Here is a 24,084-nt window from a genome sequence, read left to right as displayed (position 1 = left end):
TTGTACTTAAAAAAAATCATCATACTTACATTAACTTTGTTCAGCGTTACATGACCTTTTGTATAAAGTGTCGTATTTATATCAGTTAAACTTCCTGTCACGTTGGTATTTCCACTTGAGGATCCGTTTTTATTACTTTGGTTACTGGAATACCCAGATGTAGAGCTTTTATAATCACCTGAAGTTCCAGAATTCGTTAAAGTATCATAATTTGTGCTACCACCATAACCTGAACTATAAGTTGCCGGTTTTGTATTGTAAGCACCGCTTGTTGAGCCAGCATTTCCAGCTGTTGCAATTTGCTAAAAAAAATATAAAAATTTGTATGTTATTATTCTTAGTTACAACTCTTTTTTTTGGAATATATTTTTATTTAAGTTAATCTTTTAAGGATAGCATAAGTTTTGTTGGCTATAGGTATTTTTTATGTAACAATGTATGGCTTGAGAAAACGGGTCTATTCTACGTGACAGGTTTAAAGAGAACGAAAATTAGAAAATATGACATTGTTGTTACAAAAATTTGTCAATTAATACAAAATTGAGAATCATTGAATATAACTGATTCATTGGAAATTCCAAATAGGAAAGCGGGTAGACGAGGAGGCCGCTGACTAAGAGAAAAATTTTCCTAAGCTTGTTTGAAACACTTTAATCCACAATGCGTTAAAGTGATCAATACGTGAGACGTTTTTTGTCCCATACAGTTAGAAAAAAGTTCAACATGCTAAAAAAAGTGTTACTGCAAAATACACAATGGATCTAAGACATGCACAAAACTATCTTTCAACTTCAGAGTACGTTCGTCTGGAAAATTGAGTTATTATTATTATTATTCCCTTCAAAATTGATAAGAAGCTTTATTTCCACCAAGTTTTTAACGAGCTCGATGATTCACACAGATACAGTATTTGTATCAGTATGATTGTTAGCTCTTGATAACATTATTTACTTAATTGCCACGTCCTTTTACAGAGACATTACAAGATCCGCTTCAACTTATGTAAATTTTTAAGGGAACAGTCAACCATCATCAGAAGAAGTAGGAACCCGTAAAATAAAAACAGAATAGATCGCTTCGCTCAAATACCATAGAGTATTTTCTTTTCAAGTCTCAAATGGTAATAATTTACGGAGTAAGAAAAAAAATTATCAACATCACGGCTCGTATTCGGCGCAAAGACGGATGGATCTTTTTCGAGCCTAGAGATAACTAAAAGATTGGTTAACTGTAAAAAAAAAAAAAATAAATAAATAAATAAATAAAATGTCAGTACATCAGAAGACCAATAGCTGATTTTGAACTTATGCTGCCAAGAATACTTTCATTTTCATTTTGAAAGCTTACGTGCCTGTTAATTAATTTGCATGCACAATGCATTTCTTACAGCAACTGTTTTTCATTTAACTTGAAGATATACAACCAATTGTTTTTTTCTACTGTATATACTATTGTATAGCAAAGGACTTTTTGCTACGTAATTACAGACTAATTTCAACATGTGACAAGCGTCAAAAAATGTAAACACAGATTTCTGAATAACGATGTGTAAGAAAAAGGGTTTGGAGTTTTCTTTATCTGTGTGCGTAAAATTTGCTGTTCAGAGCTGCACGATCATTGGTTGGACTTATCACCATCAAATGTCACTTTTACAACTTCAATGTTTTCTTATGCAATTGAATTAACACTTCGGTTCGAAGCAACAATTTCTGATCACCTGTTAATAAATTGCCTAAGTTATACGCGACGGGACTCTTGAAAGATCCATTGATACTTACGATCATAAAAACCAAAGCTTTACGAGCTTTTGTGCCTGACCCTCTAAATCAACATAATCAATGTTATCGCGCACATCGACTAGATCTTCCTACTTATGCGATTTGTTACAGTAAAATACATGCAGCTTAATATACATTTCATCGAATGTGACATTAAAAACTAATTTTTGTCCTTTTTCCGCTTGATTTAAAATAAGCTGAGACACATGGTCAATGACCTTTGCACATATTCCTGCCTTTTAATTTTTTGAGTAATCCCATCTGTTCAATATATCAGCACAAGGTAAACATTTTATGACAGATTGTCGAACCATTTCGTAAGCATGAGGAGAGTGAAAATGTAGAGCTCTTGCAAAGGTTTTCAACTTCTTGTATCGATTTCTTGTATCGATTTTTCTGTAGTTTTTTCATTTTTCATTCTATTTATCATCTGGATGATACGCTCAGTATGTCCTACAATCATTTTTTTTAAAAGTAAGTAGAAACCCATATTTTAAGAATAAAATTTTTTTTTACTACAAGAGTCATTTTGCATAAAAAGAGATATAACAAAGAACGTTTAAAAAAAATCTTGATTCAAAGTTTGTGCAAAGGTTTTCATGTTTTTAAGTATTTACAATTTTACAGTATTTCCTTAAATTAGGAGAGATGCATTTGAACTGCTTGGGAACTGTTATTACTATATTTTTCAAAAGTTTGATGTATACTTTAGTGCATCGTAATCTTGATTGTATTATTATTACTTTTATAATTTACAAAAAAAGTCACAGAGAAAGTGTTATGTTACAAACCATCAAATACTTACTGATGAGTACGTTACTATTGTACCTCAGTTTTCTGTAATAGTGATATAAAAAATAGTTCTTGTCTGTTGAATAATTTTTATTACTTACAATGTGTAACCACCAATAATTTCACTCCTTACACATTCATTATAATACTGTCAAAGGATTCAAACCAAAAAAATGGAATTAAATTATAAAACCAAGGGCAAGATTAAATGGCAATGGAAACGCGCATTCAATTAAAGTATATTAAATCTAGACAAGTATGTATAAAATCAGTATGCTTCATAATTGCAGATTTTATGGTGTTTATTATAAGAGGAATTAAATATATTACTATCCAGAGATCACGATAATTGGTAGGTATTATAGTCATACGGGAGTGGTTGAACAATTGAAGAAAATTAAAATTATAAAATGAATGTTTATGAAGATAAAAATCGCTGACGTGATCACCAAAAAAAGTTTAGAAAATTTATCATATTTGTTACGAGCCGTACAAATCTCGAAGAACGTAATAATGGAATGAAATAGATTCAAAGTCAGTCTTTCCTGTGAAAACTTCGTTTGCAATCTATAGGGTTAAATTCAGCTTTGCATACTACGCAGATTAACGTCATTTTTTACAGTTAATCTTACAAATCATTAACATAAGTACATATTAGTAACAGCAAACTGATTAACAAATATAACCTACACATGGCGGGGATTGCCAATAAGAACTCCTTTCTACCTATACTTCTACTTATTTAATTGAGAGCTAAAGCAAATCAGAGTGAACCTCAGAGAGGGACAGACAGGTATTTCGGTTTGGCATCTCTTTCTACTGAGTCCACGCATTCACTTACATGAGAATCAGTGCTTTGCTAATGCTATATATTATATCTCTACGGTCTCAGCAGGTCGGTTAGCGTGGCCGACAGTCTGCTGTGGTAAGAATTCATGCGAGCAAAAGAGATAATGTGCAGTGCGAGATCTCATCATCGAGTTGATGAGTAAGGTAGTTCGTGGTCGAAAGTGTTGTTTGGTGACCAGGTCGCGATTGAGTCAGGTTCTCTAGATTATGAGCGTGGAGGTTCGTGTGTGTGCGCGCGCGTGTGTGTGTATGTGTGCAGGTTAGTAGGTATAGGTATGCATATGTAAGTTTGTGAGTACTACGAATTAACACTGATGGTAACGATGATTACATAAGGTTTATCGAATGTAAATAAGTAAACAAGAAACGGGAAGTAAATTCGGTGTTTGGATATTTTATTGTACGAGTATAGTTATAGGTCCTGGTCATTTCCTACCAGAACTGTCCACTTCCTGTCAGACAGTCTGCGGTGGAGCTCCCTTTAGGTATAGAGTTTACATCGTCAGGCTAGAGCAGACGTTAGCAAAGGTGTCAGTCATCGGAGTATTTTTTTGTTTAGGGAACGTATGGTAGCTTTAGTGCGTTGCATACGGGACAGCTTTATCTAAGCGTGAAAACGTCAATAGGGCTGAAAAATGTAACGTCATAACTACTTTACAGCTATCACTAATTTTACTGCTGCTTTGGCATCCCTAATACTTTGTGCAATCTTTCTGTAGGGTCCTTAAACTACACTTATTACGATTCTTGACGAAATAAATAAGATGTTGCGGCTCCTGCTTTGTTGCTGTCGCTGAAACCACTTTCAAAAAAATTGCTGAAACCAATTAAGAATCAAAACGTAAATACATAAATTGATGCATTCATACGTTTATATATACATACATGAGTGCCTGTACATTGCTTATGTCAGCATATTATTACATACGAGTAGCACTGTATACTTCCAGTACGCTATAAACATGATCAATGACATAAAATATGTATAGATTGGGTTGGGGAATAAGAAATTTTGGTTTTTCCTAATAGATCACATTTAAGTCGTAATACTTATTTAATGAAGCCATACCATAGCACATTTGAAAGGTTACAGTCCATAAGACATTGCAGATATAAAAGTAGCGTCATTCGTGTTCTTAGGCAAAAGTTATTGCGTTTGGAAAATGGAAATTTCAGGTCATTGTCGTCATATTTTGCTGTTTTCCTTTTGAAGAAGGAAAGATATAGAGAATGCCCATCAAAAATAGTGCAGTGTTTGTGGGTATGCGTGCTTAAGTAAACTCCAGTGCCAGGATTGGAATGTTTGTTTTCGATCGAAAAATTTCAATGTTCGAGATAAATGTCGCACCGGTCAGCCAATCGTTGAAAAATTTGATAAAATTCTTTGAAAAATGGAGCTAGACCGACATATTTCATCTTTTGTCATAGCTATGGAACTAAAAATTGACCATAAAACGGCTTTAAAACATTTACATAAGATTGGATACCAAAAAATATTTGATACTTAGGTTCCACATGAACTAACAAAGAAAAATTCAATGGACCGAGTGTCCATTTGTAAAACACTGCTGAAACCAAATCAACTGCTATTTTTAAAACGAATGATTACGAGTGATAAAAAGTGAATCTTTACGATACTCCTGTGCGAAAAAGAAATGGTCTAAGACTGGAGAAGCTTCACGGATGGTTGCAAAGCCTGTATTGACGCCAAGGAAGGTGATGCTAAGTGTTTTTTGGGACTAAATTAGAACTGTTTATTATGAGCTTCTTAAAGATCGTCAAATAATGAATTCGATTCTCTACTATGAACAACTTATGCGATTGCAGCAGGCGATGAAAAAAACACGGCCAGAATTGATCAATCGGAAAGGCGTTGTCTTCCATCATGACAACGCTAGACCACACGTATCTTTAGTAAGTAACTCGGCAAAAATTGAGAAAATTTGGCTGAAAAATTTTAATGCATTCACCGTATAGCCCAGACCTTGCCCCATCCGAATACTATTTGTTTTTCGGTCTCTGTAGAACTCTCTTAGTGGTGTAAAGGTGGCTTCAAAAGAGGCTTTTAAAAATCACTTCATTCAATTTTTTGTCCAAAACCTCAGAAGTTCTACAGTGACGGAATTATAGTTCTACTTCTATAGAGAGAATTTTCTTTTCTCGCTTATACTAATGGTAAGAAATTTGTATGGGATTTTTTGTTTGCAAAATAAACAAATGATAAATAGGTGTAAGGGAAATAAAAAAATAGAAACTCCATGTCAAATAACGTAATGTATAATTCCAAATTCATTATTTTGTATGTAAAACAACTATAAAGTAAGTAGTCTTAAGCAGATGCCCAATTCGCGGCATTTTCAAATATAATTGTAACATAAGGCAAAGCGCATACAAAATCAATATTGTTATACACTCAACACAAAATGAGAGAAGACTAAATGATTAGAAGAGCGAAAGTATAAATGTAAAGGGAACAGCGGTTCTCTACAATGAAATGAAAGAATGAGTGTGAAATACTAAACTACATAAACAACACAGATAACAGAATACAGCACAGCACACACACGCCCAATCGTAAACAAGTCTACAGGCTCAACTCTGGATGAATTGAAAGGTCAGCGTCATCGAAGGCGTCGACGTTGCGGCCTCGGACGTGTAACGTACGATATGCAAAGCATATCATACTGACTCTCCCTAGTAACAGCGAGGCTACTTTAACAAGAAGGCATCGACAGGTGGGAAACAAGGTAATATAAGGCCCAGCGAGCCTCAAATCGCGTCAGTCGGGCATTCGGGAATTGATTCGCGCTCCCGGCCTTCAGCAGTCGATCGCTATCAAGAGGGTCGGGCGTTACCAAGGGACTCGAGCGTTACCGAATGAAGACGCCAAGAAATAACTACAGAAGGACACATCGAGCCTAGAACGGAACCACACGCGCGACTTTGCCTTATAGATGGGTATTTCGAATAAAAGTGTTTAAGAAAATATATATACTGGTCATTCTCGCGACGCACCTCCTTACCAATATCTTCCCTACGTAAAAATGGTTTTAAGTGATTTTTTTTTTTTTTTTTTTTTTTTTCATGTTTTTTTGTAGCCGTTTTTGTGATAAAAAAAGTTTTAAGCACCTTATTGAATTTGTTTAACATTGATTAATAAATTCTTAAAGTCACATTTGACATGCGCAGTATTTTTTTTCCATTTATCACGGTGGAAAACTTCACTTAAAACGAAATTTTTTAAAATTAATGCATGATTGCAAAAAAGACAAAAAGTTTTCGAAGCTGAAACATAAGAAAAACTAGAGAGGGATGAACTGTTAAAGAAATTAATGTCAGCAATAAGAATTAAATCAGTGGAATAAATATTTGGATTGATTACGGCAAAGAATAAATTAAAAGTCAATATTAAAAGAGAAAGAGACCAGAGGTTCTAAGTGCGAAATGATTTAAATATTTTATAGTGTTAGAAAAATGTATTTCCTTAAACGGGTTAAATTAAAAGCCAAATATTAATTACACAAGAGTGTTATGCAACGATCTTGTAATTAAATTAGTATGTATCAATATTTTAGTATTTTGATACAATCAAAAACGAAAGAAAATTCAAGTAATTAGATGTAGGATTTTGCGTTATGAACAATGGGTATTTGTGAGAGAGAAGATGATACTACTCAAAAGAGGAAAAAAATACAAGTCACGAGTTAGGTACATGAAACTAATAAGCAGATTTTATGATATGAATGGGAGGCAAAAATGAATGATTTAGAATGAAAACAAAATTTTAGAATTAGGATGTTTTATCGAAAAAAAAAATATATAAATTCAATACAAATGTACGTGCAAGACAGTTGTAAATTGATTTAGAAAATGCCATGGTAAAAAACGGAAAATAATGTTATAAATTTATTTAATAGAGAAGGAATAAACCCTTCATATATGTATAATAATAATATTATAATCTTTTTCCCCAAAGTTCGAATAGATGAATTGTTTGGATTTTGTCGATCTTATAGGGCGAAATTAAATCTTGATGTTAAGTAAGAACGAGAAAAATATCCTCCTAGAGTGTGGATTGAGCGCACAACCTCCTGTTTACTAGACAGTTGCTGTATCACTTGAGCTACAGAGAAGTCGTGCATTCACCGTAGCCACTGTCTGGTGAATAGGGGGTTCTGCTTCCGATCTGTACTCAGGGAGGATATTTTTTTTGTTCTTACTTGACATCAAAATTTTATTCGGCCCTATAAGATCAACAAAGTCCAAACAGTTTATCTTTAATATATGCTTAGCACTTTGCTTGACCATTACAAATAAACGTAGCATGGAAGACTGGGAAGGAGCATAAACTTTTTGAAAACGAAGAAAGTTTGGTATTTATTCTAGTAAATACTAAAGTTACAAAAGCAATCAGGGGATCATAATAATTCAGCTAAAAGTAGGTATCAAAATAGAATAAGATCACGTTAAAATAGAATTCGAAATATAAAGTGAGGACAAGGAACACAAAACATTAAGAATGTAGAGAAAGATAGAAAGGAAAAGGGTCTACCAAAATACTAAAATAAAAAGCCAAAAAAATCAGATATCAAGAATAAACAATGATTCTGTGAGATAATAGCGAATAATATGAGAATTATGTAAAGTTTATTACTTAACAGAATAAAAGTGGTAGAAAAAAAAACTAAGTGTGGTAATAAAAGGTAGACTAATTAAGAGAAATAGTCATTTTTTTCCTCTTTCTGAGCAATATTATTGTTCATAACGTATGACCCTACATCTAATTATTTGAATTTTCTTTTGCTTTTTATTATCTCTAAAAAAAAAGGATATTGATGTACACTAATTTCATTACTAGTTTGTTGCATAACACTTTCATATAATTAATTTTTTGCTTTTAATTTAACCTGTTTCATTAAATATATTTTTTTCACAATACACAATATTTGAATTTGTTCGCACTTAGAACCTCTGGTCTCTTTCTCTTATAATATTGACTTTCGATTTATTTATTGCCTTCACCAATTCAGATATTTATTTCACTGATTCAATTCTTATTTATGACGTAAATTTCTTTAACTGTTTATCCCTCTTTAAATTTTCTTACGTTCCAGCTTTAAAAACTTTTGGTCCTTTTTGCATTCATATATTTTTTTTTTGGAACGAAATTTTTTTTTTCTCGCGTTAAGGTTTTGAGCACATGGGGGCTAAACCGAAGAAAGTGTAACAAGATTTTTTCCAAACCCTGCTATAGTAATACAGCCGTGTATTAAGCTATATAGATTGCAGCGCGCAACTGTCTCTTCCTGCGCGCGCACCGAAGGGCTCTGCGGCTCTTTTTTGTTCGGCCTTCTTCAGTTGTACTTGACCAGTAGCTCCTCCCCATGCCATATACTGTCAGCATTACCTACATACTTCCAGCGGTTTCTGTAAGCATATACGTATGGCTTGACTCGACACATAATATATAAGACTTTTCCTGCTCTCTGCATCTTACGCTATTGCAGATTGCACTGGCTGTAAAAATGGATGTTTAGTTGGTTGCCTGAATGCAAAAAATACGATTCAGTCTTGTGTTTTTTAGTAAAGAAAAAATTTGTCCTTTTCCTTGTGTGGGTCTTAAAACTTCAGATAGAAGTAAAACTTCTAAATCAAATATCATTAAACTTGGTTTTACAGAAACTAAAAAAATTAGATTACACATAATTTTTATAGGTTTTTAAGAGTCCGATATTAAAATAGTAAAAATTTCATTATTATTACGTATTCGAGCACGCACGTGCATAAGATACGTAAACTAATACATACTACTAATGTTACACAGGATTCGCGCATTTTAAGTACTTTCATAATTGCTATGATATATGTATCAATACATGTACGAAATGTTGGTCATGTGATGCAGAACAAACCAAAATTATTTACCATACTGCCCCGAACAAAGGTACTTTTCACCAGTTACGTAAGACGCGTTCCTAGAAATTCCTTTCATTTAAAATTACTATTCGTATATTTCATATGACATTATGTATGTACACAATCAATTCTTGTTAGAAACATTGTATCTGACAAATGAAATTTTTTTAAAATTTGGACTACCATAAAAGTAAAATAAACTACTCTATATTATTGAGATTACGAAAAACAATCGACATACAACTATTTTCCTTTGTAAAGTTGTAGATATTCATTCCATTCGTTTTCTATGATAGTTTATAAATAATTTAATATTAAAATTTACCCGTGCTTATAACTGATTTCCGATAATCCCAAAATTAATAAGGAATATAGGTTTTAGTCACGTGACAATATTTCTTATCATACATAGTAGAGAATAGAAAATAAATAAATTCATAGCTAGGATATGTGGCCTGTAGCTTTGCCTTTAAAATATGACTTATTGTTTTTAGAATTTTCACGATTGTTTGTATGAATCCGTGTAACATATATTATTACACCTCAATAATTATTTTCTACAATGGAATAATTTTTGGCCTATCTAGCTTCCCTTACGAGATACAACTGTTTTTAATTTTAACATGCTATGTTGTAACAAAAAGTTTTCAAAGATTTTTTAACACCCGTATTAATGTTTCAAATATGTAATACTAAATGAAAAAATTTTGTTGACTTGTTCTTTTTAAGATACAGTCGAAAAACGAGAAAGTTAAGGTAATGTTTGTGCATAGTCCAACCCCTTTCCATTTGTGCGCGTTGATTACTTAGTTCTCGTTTAGAAAACCCGTAAAAATGTTTATTTTGAATCTATCTAGTTTTCTTTTCAAGATAAGACAGTTTTTCAAATTTTTAGAGGTAATGTTGAGACAAAAATTTTTCGAAGATTTTGTAAGTGTCCATATTAATTTTTCAAACACAGCATGAAAAATAAAATATTTTTTCACTCGTTTTTTTAAAGATACAGTCAAAAAAGGAAATAATTCTGGTTACGTTTGTGCATAGCCCAACCCCTCTATATTTGTGCGCCTCGATCATGTAGTTTTCCTTTAGGATACCCGTAAAAGTTGTTATTTTAAGCCAATTTTGCCTTCCTTCCGAGATACAGCGTTTTTTATTGTTTTCAAAGGTAAGGTTGTCATATTATACATATTTAATAGTTTCTGCACGTTTGTTTCATTTTCGTATGCATATAAAAAGATACATAAGAAAAGAGAACAATTTTTACTATGTTTTTTTAAAGACTTCGAAGAGATCAAGCACTCTTATACTATTCTCTATACAAACAGTATACAACAGCAAAGCAAGGCTCTAACTCATTGGAATTTCTGCAGGAACCGGGACATGCAACACGGATATATGTATACAATATACATGCGTGTACTTTGCCTATAGTGTAGGTACAGCTGTTGTTTTTCTCTTCCTTTCTTTTCTCACGATACCTATACATAAGCTTGAGCAAGCGCATCGGTTTAGTCGTAGCGTAGAAACATACATACTGATTATATATATATCTTTAGAAAAAGACTTATGCAGACACTTCTCGCTTCAAAGAAATCTGTTGCTTTAAAGTCACCTTTTCTAAACACATACACACATACATACACACACACACGTTTCTTTTGGTATCAACATTTTACATCCTTTTTTGTCACCTGTAATTTTTTGTGCTTCTATTTTATATTTGAATAAGTTTGTTATTTTTAACCTTGGACCATTACAAAGGCCATTAAAAATACTTAAGTTTCTTATCAACATAACTAAAGCATTAATTTGTAAATTTAACTCGTGTCATGGAAGTCCTTCTCGAAATTTTTTTTCATCTCTTTATTTCTTTTTAAGTGCAAATACTGATACTTATTTTTTAGAGAAGACACGCTGAAAATTCATGAAAAAAAACATCATAAGAAATTTGCAAGTTAGTTCATACAAATCTCTGTTAATGATAAGAACGCAAATAGGGTGCAAAGACCAGCATATAAATAATTAATTTGTCAAAAGTATTACTAATTTTTTTGTGTTTTTGATTATCAAACTAACTTTTAAACTATAAAAATCATTACATTTAATATTTTAATTTTAATATTTTATCTTGAAGTTTAATGTGCTAATATTTTTGATTAGGTTACTTTTTAATAAAAGATTGTATAAAAAAAAAGAAAAATGAGAACCTTTTTTATTTTACTAATTAGTTTTAAACTTGAAATGGGGGGGTTGACGCGCAGAGCGCCCAGGGGGGCGAGGCATTAGGCAATAACAATACAACAGTACTAATCGCATTTTTCTGACAAGTGCGATTGAGTTTTTTTAGAGTCAGTGATGATGAAAGTTCGCATTAGCAATAAAAGAACGCCAAATACAAGTTTAAGTGTGACAGTAAGTTTACAAATTTCGAAATTAATCCTTCTGGGGATTTTACAATCAATTTTGAATATAATGAAATAGTGTGTTAATTACAAATTTTAAAATTGGTGTTACTAGAAGTGGTCAATCAATGCGCAAGTAAATTATTTATTCATACATATAATACGATTTGTTAATTGATACATATAATACGATTTTAATACATACGTGCATTCTTACAAAGAGGCTGGCTGCACTATATGTCACCATATTATTAAACATTCACCTTAAAGCTATTACACACACGCATGTAAGTGACGTATAAGCTCCTTTTGTCATATGAGCTTGCTTTATATTCACAATACGTCTTATCTAAATTTGACGGACGTATAGCTTTAAGTTATAAAATAATTTGTCCGTACCAACTCGGGATATAACATTTGAACGTTTCTGTCGGTTATCGTTATTTATTAGATACATGATAACTATATTTTATCATTAATTTTTTAACTTTATTAACTTGATATTTTATCATGTACATTTTGACTGTATGTAGCCAGCGTATACAAAAAAGCGAATAGAACTTCATTCCAACCGAGGGTCCATAGACCTCTCATGACTGTTTTTTTTCAATTTTATAGCAAATCTTAGCTTGCTTCCGACAACAACGCCATCTTTGAATTTTTTATAATATACTATCTGTTAACACGTTGGTCTTATAAGTCCCTTTAGTATTAAATTTAGTTCTGTGTTGAGAGCATTTTTCACTTCTCTGTTTTTCACTTAACTCTCTTTTGTTTCACTAATTCTCTTAATTAACGCTTTTTGTACCCTGCCCTCTGTTCTACATCAAGTCACACGGAAGCGTGACGGTGTAAGTTTGAGAAAGTAGACGAAGCCTCAGCGACCGCGCTACTAGTTACTTCAGATTTGTATACTCGAATTTTCAAATACTGAAAAATAAGTATTTTTGCCGGTATGCCTGATGTATTTTGGTTTAATTAAGTCTCTTTAATCATAGTCCACAACTTTACCAAAAAATATAGGTCAAAAAGTCGTTAGAACAACGAAAACGAGACATGCGTATCTCGAAATGGTTAAAACAAGATTTTTTTAGGCTCAGTGTCCGAGAAATGGTCTTATCATTAAGTTAGCTGCAAGCCAAATTTTTCCTGTGTATAGTTGGAATAGACGTGTTCTTAAAATCAAGCAGAGCTGCCAACAGTGTGATATTAGCTACAGGTACTTCCTAATTTCACAGTAGATAGCACACAGTGTTGGGAGTTGGGAGTTCTCAGTGGCTAAGATAGTAGAGCGCTTGCTTCTCGCCTGGAGAGCTCGGGTTCGAGACTAAGTTCCGTCACTTCCTCACGGGTAACTAGGTGGTGTTTTTAATATGAACCGATCACTAGGATATCTTATAAATAGGCTACTGGTATATAGCATTTCACCGTGGCATGCAGATATGCAGTTTATAGGAAGACGCAACGATTCATCAGAAAAGGGAGGTGGTGGATATGACTCTCTCATAGTAAAATCATCCCCTAAATAATCAATAGTACAAATAATGAGATATTTGTGGCAAATCGAGGTCAAGTGAATATTTGCGCACTTATAAGCATGTAAAATGCACCCAGCCATTCAAACAACGACTGACAAGATGAGGTGTTGTTAAGGTAGGACCCTACCGTGGAAAATTTTCGAAAACGAATAAAAATTTAAATATCAAGAATACTCTAATATCCTATTCATCCTAACACTGAATTTCATATGCCTCAAATACGAACACATTGATTTCAGTATCTAAATTAAAATTTGAAATAAAATTTTTTTGACCAGAATTGGTGTTAAATAGACAATAAAGTAAGATGCAAACTAATAACTATGATGGTTTGGCAGGTAGATGCAGCAGCATCAGTAGTAGTAGCACTAGCAATCAGCTAGTGGTACCAAAAAAAAGATGTATTAGGTGGGTGTCTTAAAGCAAAAAAAAGAGCAAAACAACAAAAGTTAGTATAAATCCCCTTAAAAATAGTTTTTTACAAACCTTAAATGTTAAGTAAGTTTGATGTATTGAGTTCATATTTCGTGAGGAATTTCTGAACCTTTATACACACTGGCAATGGATAGTATTCTTCCTAATCAATCTGTAGCCTTGACAAGTTTTGAAATCAAGATATAAAAACGGTCAAGTTTTTTTTTGCGCAGCATACCTTTTGTATGACATTCGTAGTATAATATTGTTTAGTACTCGTACTTTCACAAAATCAAACTAAGTAATATTGACTTTTGACTGGTATTTAATGCAAACCTCACATCAAATACATTCATGCCTTGCTATGTAGAAAGTATATAAAAATGTTAGGATAAAAGTCAATATTACTTAGTTTGATTTTGTGAAAGTACGAGTACTAAACAATATTATACTACGAATGTCATACAAAAGGTATGCTGCGCAAAAAAAAACTTGACCGTTTTTATATCTTGATTTTAAAACTTGTCAAGGCTACAGATTGATAAGGAAGAATACTATTTATTGCCAGTGTGTATAAAGGTTCAGAAATTCCTCACGAAATATGAACTCAATACATCAAACTTACTTAACATTTAAGGTTTGTAAAAAACTATTTTTAAGGGGATTTATACTAACTTTTGTTGTTTTGCTCTTTTTTTTGCTTTAAGACACCCACCTAATACATCTTTTTTTTGGTACCACTAGCTGATTGCTAGTGCTACTACTACTGATGCTGCTGCATCTACCTGCCAAACCATCATAGTTATTAGTTTGCATCTTACTTTATTGTCTATTTAACACCAATTCTGTCATCTGTTCCTTAACTTTAACTTCCTAAATTTCTCTTACTACCTTTTTTTATTAACGTCTTTAGCGCTTAATTTCTTTTTTTTTTTGGCACGTTGCTTATTGCTCTAGCTTTGGTTTTCTACCTTTCTTTGGATTCCGCACGTTATCACTATTTTCTTGTACGGGCACGACAAAGTAGCAGAAAAATACCAGCCTATTAGAGTATTTTACAGTTTTCCACTACGACAAAGCAGAGTGTACTCAGTTCACATGCAGCACGTCACCCAAGTGTGACTGCCTTTAAGTACGTGAGATTAGGAGAAAGAGATCAGAGGCTTGGACTTCTCCCGCGTTCTTCAGATAACAAGTACAGTGATGCTCTGGTGAAGTGGAGCATGTGAACTTGACGCAAAAATATTCGACGCTGCATAAAACAGGAGTGCGTCTCTACATTTTCTTCAAGCAATTTTTTGTAGTATATACAAGTACGGGTAAACTATTTTCTTTGACACATATTACATTATCTATCATTCTACAATCTTTTCATAAATAAGTAAATAGTTTAATCCAGTCTTACAAAAAATTAACAATAATAATTTGCAACGAAAAAAGCAAGGCCCACCCATATTGGTATAGGTCAAAAAAACTTGCTTTATTGAAATGCAGAGTTGCACTCCTGTTAAGCACAATGTCACAATTAAATTGCCTAGTTTACATGCAGATCGTGACTACAGCGTCACTGCACTTGAAAACACGAGAACAAGAGAAGTCCAAGCCTCGGATTTTCATTACACTTTCAGTCAAGTGCACCAGCACTCTGGTGGAGTGCTGCATGTGAAACGGACAAAAAAATTTGGATGATGCATGAAGAAGAAGTGAAACTCTGCATCTTCTTCAAGCCAAGGGAAGGAACCAGATCTTCAGAGACTCCTCACAGGTAGTTTTTAATTATAAAACAAATACCAGAAAGAACAACTCAATTTCATTAAAAGAATGATACTGAGTTCCATAATTAAAAAAAAAAAAAAAAAAAAAAAAAATGTTAAAAGTAAATGTGAAAATATTATTTTTTGAATACGAGCCACATTAAATCCAGTAGGAAAGTAACAAAAAAATTAGTTCTATTTTTTTCTTTCATATGTCTACGTTTAATTTTTATTTCAAATTTAATGACGTTATAACAATGCACTTTTAGCCATCATAATTGACCCTAAATCACAGAAAAAAAATATAAAGGACTACTTTGCTTCTTATATTTAAGTTTAACGGTTATCCGTAAGAGCCCGTAGTTAAAGATAGATTTTTGTGGAATTGAGCAAAATTTCAGGAAAGTACATATTGCACACACGAAAATCATAATAAAACTGGAACTAAGTCGAAGACTTAAAAATGTACGCAGTTAGAAATAAACGAAATACGCTAGAACCAAGATTAAGGAAAAAATTGCTAAGATAAATTAAATTAGAAAAAAAAATCTCTAGCACATGTGAAATAAATAATGTGATCAAGAGAATTACAGCTCTATAGCCTATGTACTATGTATTTCGTCAATTTACAGGCGCTCATTAAGAAGTAACATTTTACTTATGAGTATTCGAAAGATAATTAAATAAGGATTAAGCCAGTAGACAGTGAGTGCTTAGATACCCAAGTATGAAATTATACTTCTATGAAATTATATGGTAGACAATATAATCATTATCATAAATATACCTTCTATGAAACGGTATTGTGTACAAAGGTGGTGCAATTATCGTTGAAAAAAGTATACCTACGTTAATTGGGTATAGTTTCAATTAATATGATAAAGTTTAATAAATAAACGATTGTAAACAATGTATTACGACACAACACAATATAAACTATACGTAGGCTGGTCTACATCTCTAATGTCCTGCTCACATCTGTCACATAAGCTCAATTCCTACTTCATACGTTTTTCTAGTCCATATTTAATATACGAAATATATTGTTTATTATTACTTACATACCCCAGTGGGGTTGGTAAGGAAGAACGGGCTTACAATTCAATTACCTGACCTCCTTTTACAATTCTTTTGACTTTATCTTACTCTATTTGCTTCTATTTTTAAGTTATTTTATTTTAATTTTTGGTTTGGTAGTCCATGTCTAATCTTAACCTATCTTTTGACTGTCACTAATCACAAATTTTTCTCTCTACCTATAATTTACTTTACTTTATTTTATATTATATATTCTCACTTTACTTTACTCAAATCTCGTCTTAACGCGGGTACAAAAATTAAGATGTTCAAAAATTAAAAATTCACAAACAAAATTTAAAAAAAAAATTCAAAAATTCAAAAATTGTAAAGATTCCAAATACTTAAATATTCAAAATTAAATAATTCAAAGCTGACAACTAAATTACTATTAATTATCACAAAATTCCGAACTTATATAACACTTATTTAGGCACTTATTAAAATAATCGAAATTTTCTCTCAGTCCATTGAATCCTGACTAAATTTTGTCAACACTCTTTTCATTAGCCTCTGCATGACTGACCACTAACTAAAGAACCACTGACTCTAACACTTTTTCCTCGCGCACTTAGCCACTTCCTATCACTTCAGACTTCACTTCCACTCTCCTCTGGCGTGTATGCCTCTGTTACTCCCTTTAGGACACCTCCCATCACTGGCCCTATGTTGTCCTGTTCAGCCTGTTGCCACTGCCCTCCTTTCTGTCCTCTCTTCTCGCTCCTTGCTTTCCCTGCTCCTCTCTCTTTGGACAAGACTCTTCCGTTTGTCTCCCGGTTATACCTTCGAGCTTTCCTTTTTTACTCCTTGCTTCTTGCCTCTTCACTATCTCTTTGATATCTTTCTCCACATCCCATGCCCAGGTCTCCCAGAATTTCTCTCCCTCCTCGAGCCACTCAAACCTTTCTTTAATTCCTGACAGCTTCTTGTTTATTTCCACTACATCCGTCTCTCTCTTTTTCTCCAACCTTTGCAGCCTTTCCTCGACGATCTTCCTCTCCCTTTGTCTCTCTTTTCCTATGTTCACAGCAAATGCTTTGACTCGAAACAGCTCTCTTCCCACCTTTCTCATCCACTCTCCTAAATCGTTTTTCTCATCTTTCTCCAGCATCTTCTTGATCTCATTCTTTCTTTCCCTCTCCCAGGTTGCTTGCCCGTTCATTCTTTCTTGTCTACTTTTCTCTCTTTCTACACACCTGCTTGACCTGTTACTCTGCGGTTCTCTTACCACGTGCTTTTGCTGGTTGGCTCATGACCTCTTCCCGCTCTCTTCTCCTTTCTATATAGGTCTGTTCCGCTCTGCTTCTTGCTGTACCGAATCGCTGCTCTTTTCTTCACCCCTGTGATTGGAATCGCCCTCCTTACTTTCCTCGCTGGGCTGAACTTACTCATCTTGTGTAGTACTCCCTAACGCCTGTCTTCTCCTCCTCTCTATCTCTTTCAGAATCAGAAGGCCTCTTCCCTTCTCATCTAGTGCTTTTTTGAATGTATAGCCAGACTTGTATTTTTCACAATACTGTACTACGTGCTGTATTGACTCTGCCTCCTTATTACATAACCTGCATTGATTTTCTCTCTCTCCCATCCAGTGCTGTCTATTTTTTACCTCATTTCCACATCTAAACCTTGCAATCATTATTTTATCCTTCGCCTTCAGGTGTGACCTTGCATAGTCGGGCATGTCTTTTGATTCCATTAGTAACTCTTTATAGAATGTATTGTATCTCGACTACTCTATCTTTTTCCTCCTCTGTATCTTTTCTTCAGCTTCGAGGTTTCTTTCTACCTGTATACACAGTCTGCCTTCTTTTCTAAGCTCTTCTACATCTTCGTTGCCTCTTAGAGTCCTCTCCAGCGTTTCTCTCGTCAGTTTCGCCCAGTATTCTGCTTGCGTGTGTGACCCTACTCTCTCCTTCTCTATGACACATTCTTTTACTAGTTGTTTTTCTGAATTCCTCGCTTTTTCTTCGTACCTTACTGCTCTCACTGTTCCTTTACTTCTGCAGTTCCTTTGTTTTGTCTCCTTCTGTAATATGTAATTGGGTGTGTTCCTATCCAGCCTTAAAATCCACTTTGCATATTTCCTTCTGGGCCCCTTCATACCGTCTTCCTCTTTGTAGCCCCGTATCTCTGCTCCAAATAGTTTTATACTCTCTACCAATGCATCATACATCCTGTATCTTTTTCGTAGGTCTTCTCTCAAGATTCTCTCTCCAATGCTCCACGTCTTTTTCATAGCTACTATTGCCTTTTTCTTTCTCTCTCTCAGATATTTGACTGCCTTGCCATTCTGTTGTAAGACATAGCCTAAGTATTTAAATTCTCCCACTTCCTCTATCCGTTCATCATTCCACTTCCATATTCTATTTGCTTTTCTCTTGGATTTCTCAAACACCATTATTTTTTTCTTTTCAATGCTTAATGTTAGGGCCTTAACCTTTGTATGTATTCTGAACTGCTTCAGCATGTCTCTCATGCTCTCCTCGTCTTCTGCCAGTAGCACTATGTCATCTGCGTATATTATTGTTCTAATCTTTTTCTTTCCTATGACTATACCTCCTACTCTTTTGCTTTCTAAAAAACTCTTCTAGGCCTGCTATGTACATATTGAACAGCGTTGGGCTCATTGGGCAACCTTGTCTCACATCCTTTACTGTCCAGAACTCTTCTGAGATCTTGTTTCCTACTTCAACTTTACAGCATCTTTCTTCATATATTTCCAGAACCCTCTTTTTCAGCACCTTGTTGTTGCTCAATCTTTCTAGACTTTCTTTTAGTTTGCTCCTGTTTAGGCTATCAAACGCTTCTTATAAGTCTGCAAAGCAGGCGTACATCTTGCCTCCTTTCTTGTTTAGTCTCACGTCTGCTGCGTGGTTGAGTATGTAAATCGCATCTGTCACTCCTCTTCCTTTTCAAAAGCCAAACTGGCTCTCTAGCACTTTACTTCCTACAAATTCACAGATTTCACTTTTCACCAGACTCATTTTCCTTACCCCGTATAACATGCTACCGCTCGCCCTCCCTTTCTTATGCTCTCTGATTGCTTCTGTATGCCACCATTCAAAGTTTCTGCTTAGCTTGCTCTTCAGTTTACTCCACTCCTTTGCTTCCGTCTAAGTTTCTGTTAGCCCCACCACGTCAAACTCCTCTATATATCTTCAAAAATTAGTGTCTTTATTTGCTAAGCCAGCCACATACCAGAAACACACCCTGACCCTTCTCCCTTCTCCTCCCTCTTCCCCTATGTCCTATGTTCTCTTCTCTGACTCTCTTTTTTCTGCTCTTAAACAACCGGCTCCTTCAGCCCATCTGAACCCACTTGTCTCCTTAACAGCATTTCATGTAACCGACCTTCGTCTTGAGACCTTCATCTCTCTTCTCCCTTGCTACATCTCTTATGTGTTTCTGAATCTCTTTCTCTCTTTCTGTTAGATCATTGTCTATGTATACTTTTTTGTCTAGATTCCTCTTGTTCTTCATGATTTCTATTTTGCCTTCCATGCTGATCAGCTTCACTAGGACTCTGTCTCCTGTCTTCTGACCTTTTCTACCCTTGAGTATAAACGCTGTTTGGACTACCACCCTGCGCCTCGCTGTGCGATCTAAGAAGTCACCCACTTCTTCTGTCAAATTCTTTTCCTCAAACTGCTGTCCCTTAATGATGACATTCAACTTCTTCTTCTCTCTCTCTTTCTTGTCGCTCTCTATCTCCAAAGTCCTGATTCTTTTCACCAACTCTCCTTTTCCTGCCCTCCACTCTTCTTTCTCTTTCTCCCATGCTCCTCCCTTCTCCCTTCATTCTGCTTTGATCCCTTCTAGCGTGTTATCTAGTTTCTGCGTCGTCGTCCTTTTTAACTTTTCCAATCTTTCTCCAATGCTCCTCTCTAGTCTCTCTACCGAGCGTGGTTGTGACTCCTTCTCCAGACTTTTCTCATGCTCCTTATCTTTGTCTTTCTTTGTCTTGCTGAAACCTTCATCGAGAATCGTCTGTTGCACCGCTGTTGTTTTAAAGATCGTCCCGGTCTTGCTGGGCACGTTGCCTGTACGTGTGTTAGTCGTGTATTTGTGCTCTTCTTCTCGTCGTCTTTCATGCCTGCTGTGGAGAAACCTAACCTCTTTATTGTAGGTTGACTCGTTCTGTGACTTCGAGTCTCGTTATTCTGATATCTTTCCTGTTGCTGTGCCTTCAGCTTCTCTCTTACTCGTATTTTATGTTGGTCCTTTTTTCCTTATGTCCTAGACCTTTTGTTCTGCGGTTTTTGTTATTTTTCTCGTGTACAATTGCTCCACAGCTTGTACTCACGTGCGTCTCCTACCAGTGCTTAACCCAAACTCCAATATCCGAAATATATTTATATCTAAGAACTTAAGAACAACCACCCTGTAGTACCACTTTGCTTAAGAGGGTATTCTTACATGCCTGTAAATGTCCCTTCAAGACGTTAATCACACATAGATTTTTTTCACAGATATTATTCAAACGTCAAACGTATATTTGAAATAGCATAAAAAATACCAACAAAAAATTTCAGATCGCTCAACTGTACCCTTTTTTATATATTCGGTTCAAGAAAATTGCAATTTAACATATAACCTTATGGAAAAATCACGTAAAATTACATCTATATGATATGTACTCCTAATTTTGGTTTGTATAAAAGGTTGCTTTTAGATAAACCTAGTAAATTTTCAAATAGATCTACAAGATATTTTTTTCAATAACACAAGAAAGAAGGGGTCAAGTATGCGTAAGACCGTGTATGTAAGTACATCCATATAAGAAAAATAATTTCCAGCGTTGCTGCATATACTTGCGTTCCTCTTACCTCTCTGAAATTTTTCCTGCCAACTATGTGATGAGCGCCCTTAAGTCAAAAATTCACTTTAATAACGAATGAAAAAACTATGGGAGAATAAAACGCAATAAAAATTAATTGTTGTTTTTATAAAGTTCAAAATATTTTTTTTTTTTATTTTCGAAAATTTGGAAAGAAATGAAAACATTGCATAAGCTATTATTTATTTATTGTAACTAATCAATAACGAGTAAAAAAAGTAACAGATCAATGATAAGTGAGAAATACTTTTTAATACATAGGAAAGCTGCTCTGCTAAAATATATCAATTTTTAAGTTTTGGAAAAAAACATTTAACCAAATTAATTAGATAGAAAAAATGATGTATTTATTACTGTAAGTTACAATCAAGCCAAATAAAATAATAAACAGTAAATCAAAATTTAACTAAAAAAAATTATTTTATTGAATAATTTGTATACTGATATAATTGACATTCAAATCAAATTAATTAATGAGTCGTGAATAAAAATTGTTATTAAAAAAAAAGTGACAAATGACGCTATAACAAAAAGTAATCAAACTGCAGGAGCTTGGAGGTTTAAATCCGTTTTAAAACTGATTTTTTTTTTTAGAATTGGTTAAAGAAAAAGAAAAAAATAATAATTATTCTAATTCAAAATGTGTGCTGTGATGTGGTGGCATGATGTGGTGTGGAGAGGAAAAAGCGCGGGACGGTATGGTGAGGGGGGCGGCGCGAAGGGTAAGTAACATGCAAAATTGACATCCATTACATATTTTCTCAAGGTCACCAATCTGAAATCGTTGATTTAAACTCACGCATAACGCACCTATTAAGGTGTTACTTTCAAAATTTATAGAAATTTTTTGACCGTATAACTTCTTACAATTTTTGTTAGAAGTCTATTAAATAGAATTCTCAGAAAAAAATCAGCTTTTTTGTAGACCTGAAATACTCATTTTTCCAGAACTGTACGACCTTAAATACTATGTGTCACTTATTTTGTAACACTATCTCAAACTCTAGCTTTTTAATAAACAATAAGTAAATTTTCTGTGCATACGATGGAACATACAAAACATAATTTAGTCTTATTGCTTATTAAAAAAACAGGAGTTGAAAGAAATTTTATACAAGCAATTTTTAACCCTACAGCTTGTAAAATTCTAAACAAATTAGCTATTCAAGGCCGTAAGATAATTGATTTTATATTAGAGGTATAAATAATTTAGTGAAAAAACAGCCCAAAACAAGTGTAGTAGCTTATCATGGCTTAATAATTTCTTACTACTATGATTCTTAATTTTTTCTTTTTAATACAATACTTTGATATCAAATTCGGTACACTCGTTCTTGAAAGGTTAATATGTACTTTAGTTATAAATAACTTCTGGTTTTAAAAATTTGCAGCACATTTTCATTGATCTATTAAATAAAGCGAAATTGCAACAGGGTCAAAGGTTGCACAGATATGCCCATTACACGAATTGGGGGGCGAAAATGACGTTTATCACGAAAAAGTACCATTGCTAGAAGTAAGATATAACTTATTGACACGAATTCTAGCAAATAAACTTAAAAAAGAATGCATGCTTTAAATGCTAATAGCTTACGTTCTTGCGCGTATTAGTGCAAATTAATATTGTTACCAGAGCCCTTTATAAAATAGCTTAGAGATTTCTCACATAGTGTTAGTTTTGTCCTGGCAGCTTTTTTCAAAAGCATTAAGTTATGAGTCACGGGTTTGTAGAAGCACCCATACTGCTTGATGTTATAAGATCGACTTGTTTCTCATAATTTTAATATGTAGCTGGGTGTTTCAAAACAATAGTTATCAAGTGTATGAAATAAGATGTCACACTGATATCATCCACATAAAAATGAAAAGAAAGTTTTAGTTTCGAGATCCTTGGAAGAAGTGAAATTTTAAAACGTGTCATGTTACTTGAACTAACGATGTGAAAATTAGGCAATTAAAAATATGATTATCAGGTTATTTCTTATGATATAGAGATTATATGTTTTAATGAAACAGATTCATTTGATTTATTGAAAGCTTCAACTAAAAGTTTTAAGAAGTAAATAATGCTTACGTAAAATGACCAGTTTTACGATCTTACAATTGCTAACATATCATTAAGATGGATTAATTTGTATAAGTATGAACTAGTTACTTAAGTATGCTTTTATTTTGAATATGAAAAGTTTCTATTTTTATGAATAATGATAATCTTGAAGCAGTGAATGTAGAATAAAGAATATATTTCATAAAAGGCCAGATTAACCGTTTTCGCATCTACAGCTTTTTTTCTTGAAGTTGTAGTTATGCCTAGGGGGCATCATCAGGTGACACTAGTATCTGATGATGACTCACTATTGTTTAGTTACATGCCAAGTAACTAACTCGAACGGGATGTTCTTCAGATAAAACTACTTGAAGCATTAAAATAACTTAACTAAAAGTTACTCTTGGAATTAAGTCAATTACCTCAACATCTTTTCGCCACCTGTCTTATAAGGTGCATAACCAAAATCTCGAAAGAGAAAAAAAGAGAAAAAGCTGCAGGCGCAAAAACGACCGATCAAGCTTCCTGTGCAAGAAGAGTACATTCTACATTTCCTGGTGTTCCCGGCAAGGGTAGTTGTTAATAAGCCATCTAATTGTAAGTTTTTCCTCTCCATCTTTTTAATAAGTAAGTGGTTTTATTTTCGTGAAAGATGTTGCTTTTCGCATGTTTCAAGC

The 24,084-nt window shown here is 33.7% G+C and overlaps 1 protein-coding gene across 4 annotated transcripts in view; it reads right to left on the bottom strand.

Annotated features, from left to right (window-relative positions):
* Window positions 1-24,084, bottom strand: part of lig (ubiquitin-associated protein-like lingerer) — a 543,185-nt gene that overhangs the window by 16,626 nt on the left and 502,475 nt on the right. For all 4 annotated transcript variants that reach the window (XM_089590028.1, XM_089590031.1, XM_089590030.1 and 1 more), the window contains one exon: window positions 30-302. In XM_089590028.1, the coding sequence (XP_089446154.1) occupies window positions 30-302 (273 nt within the window). The remainder of the gene's footprint in view (window positions 1-29; window positions 303-24,084) is intronic.

Source organism: Copidosoma floridanum, unplaced genomic scaffold, assembly GCF_036245765.1.
Source record: "Copidosoma floridanum isolate Cflo_tuat_1 unplaced genomic scaffold, Cflo_Japanese_pri ptg000011l, whole genome shotgun sequence".
Lineage (NCBI taxonomy): Eukaryota > Metazoa > Arthropoda > Insecta > Hymenoptera > Encyrtidae > Copidosoma > Copidosoma floridanum.
This window is presented reverse-complemented; position numbering and strand designations above follow the sequence as displayed.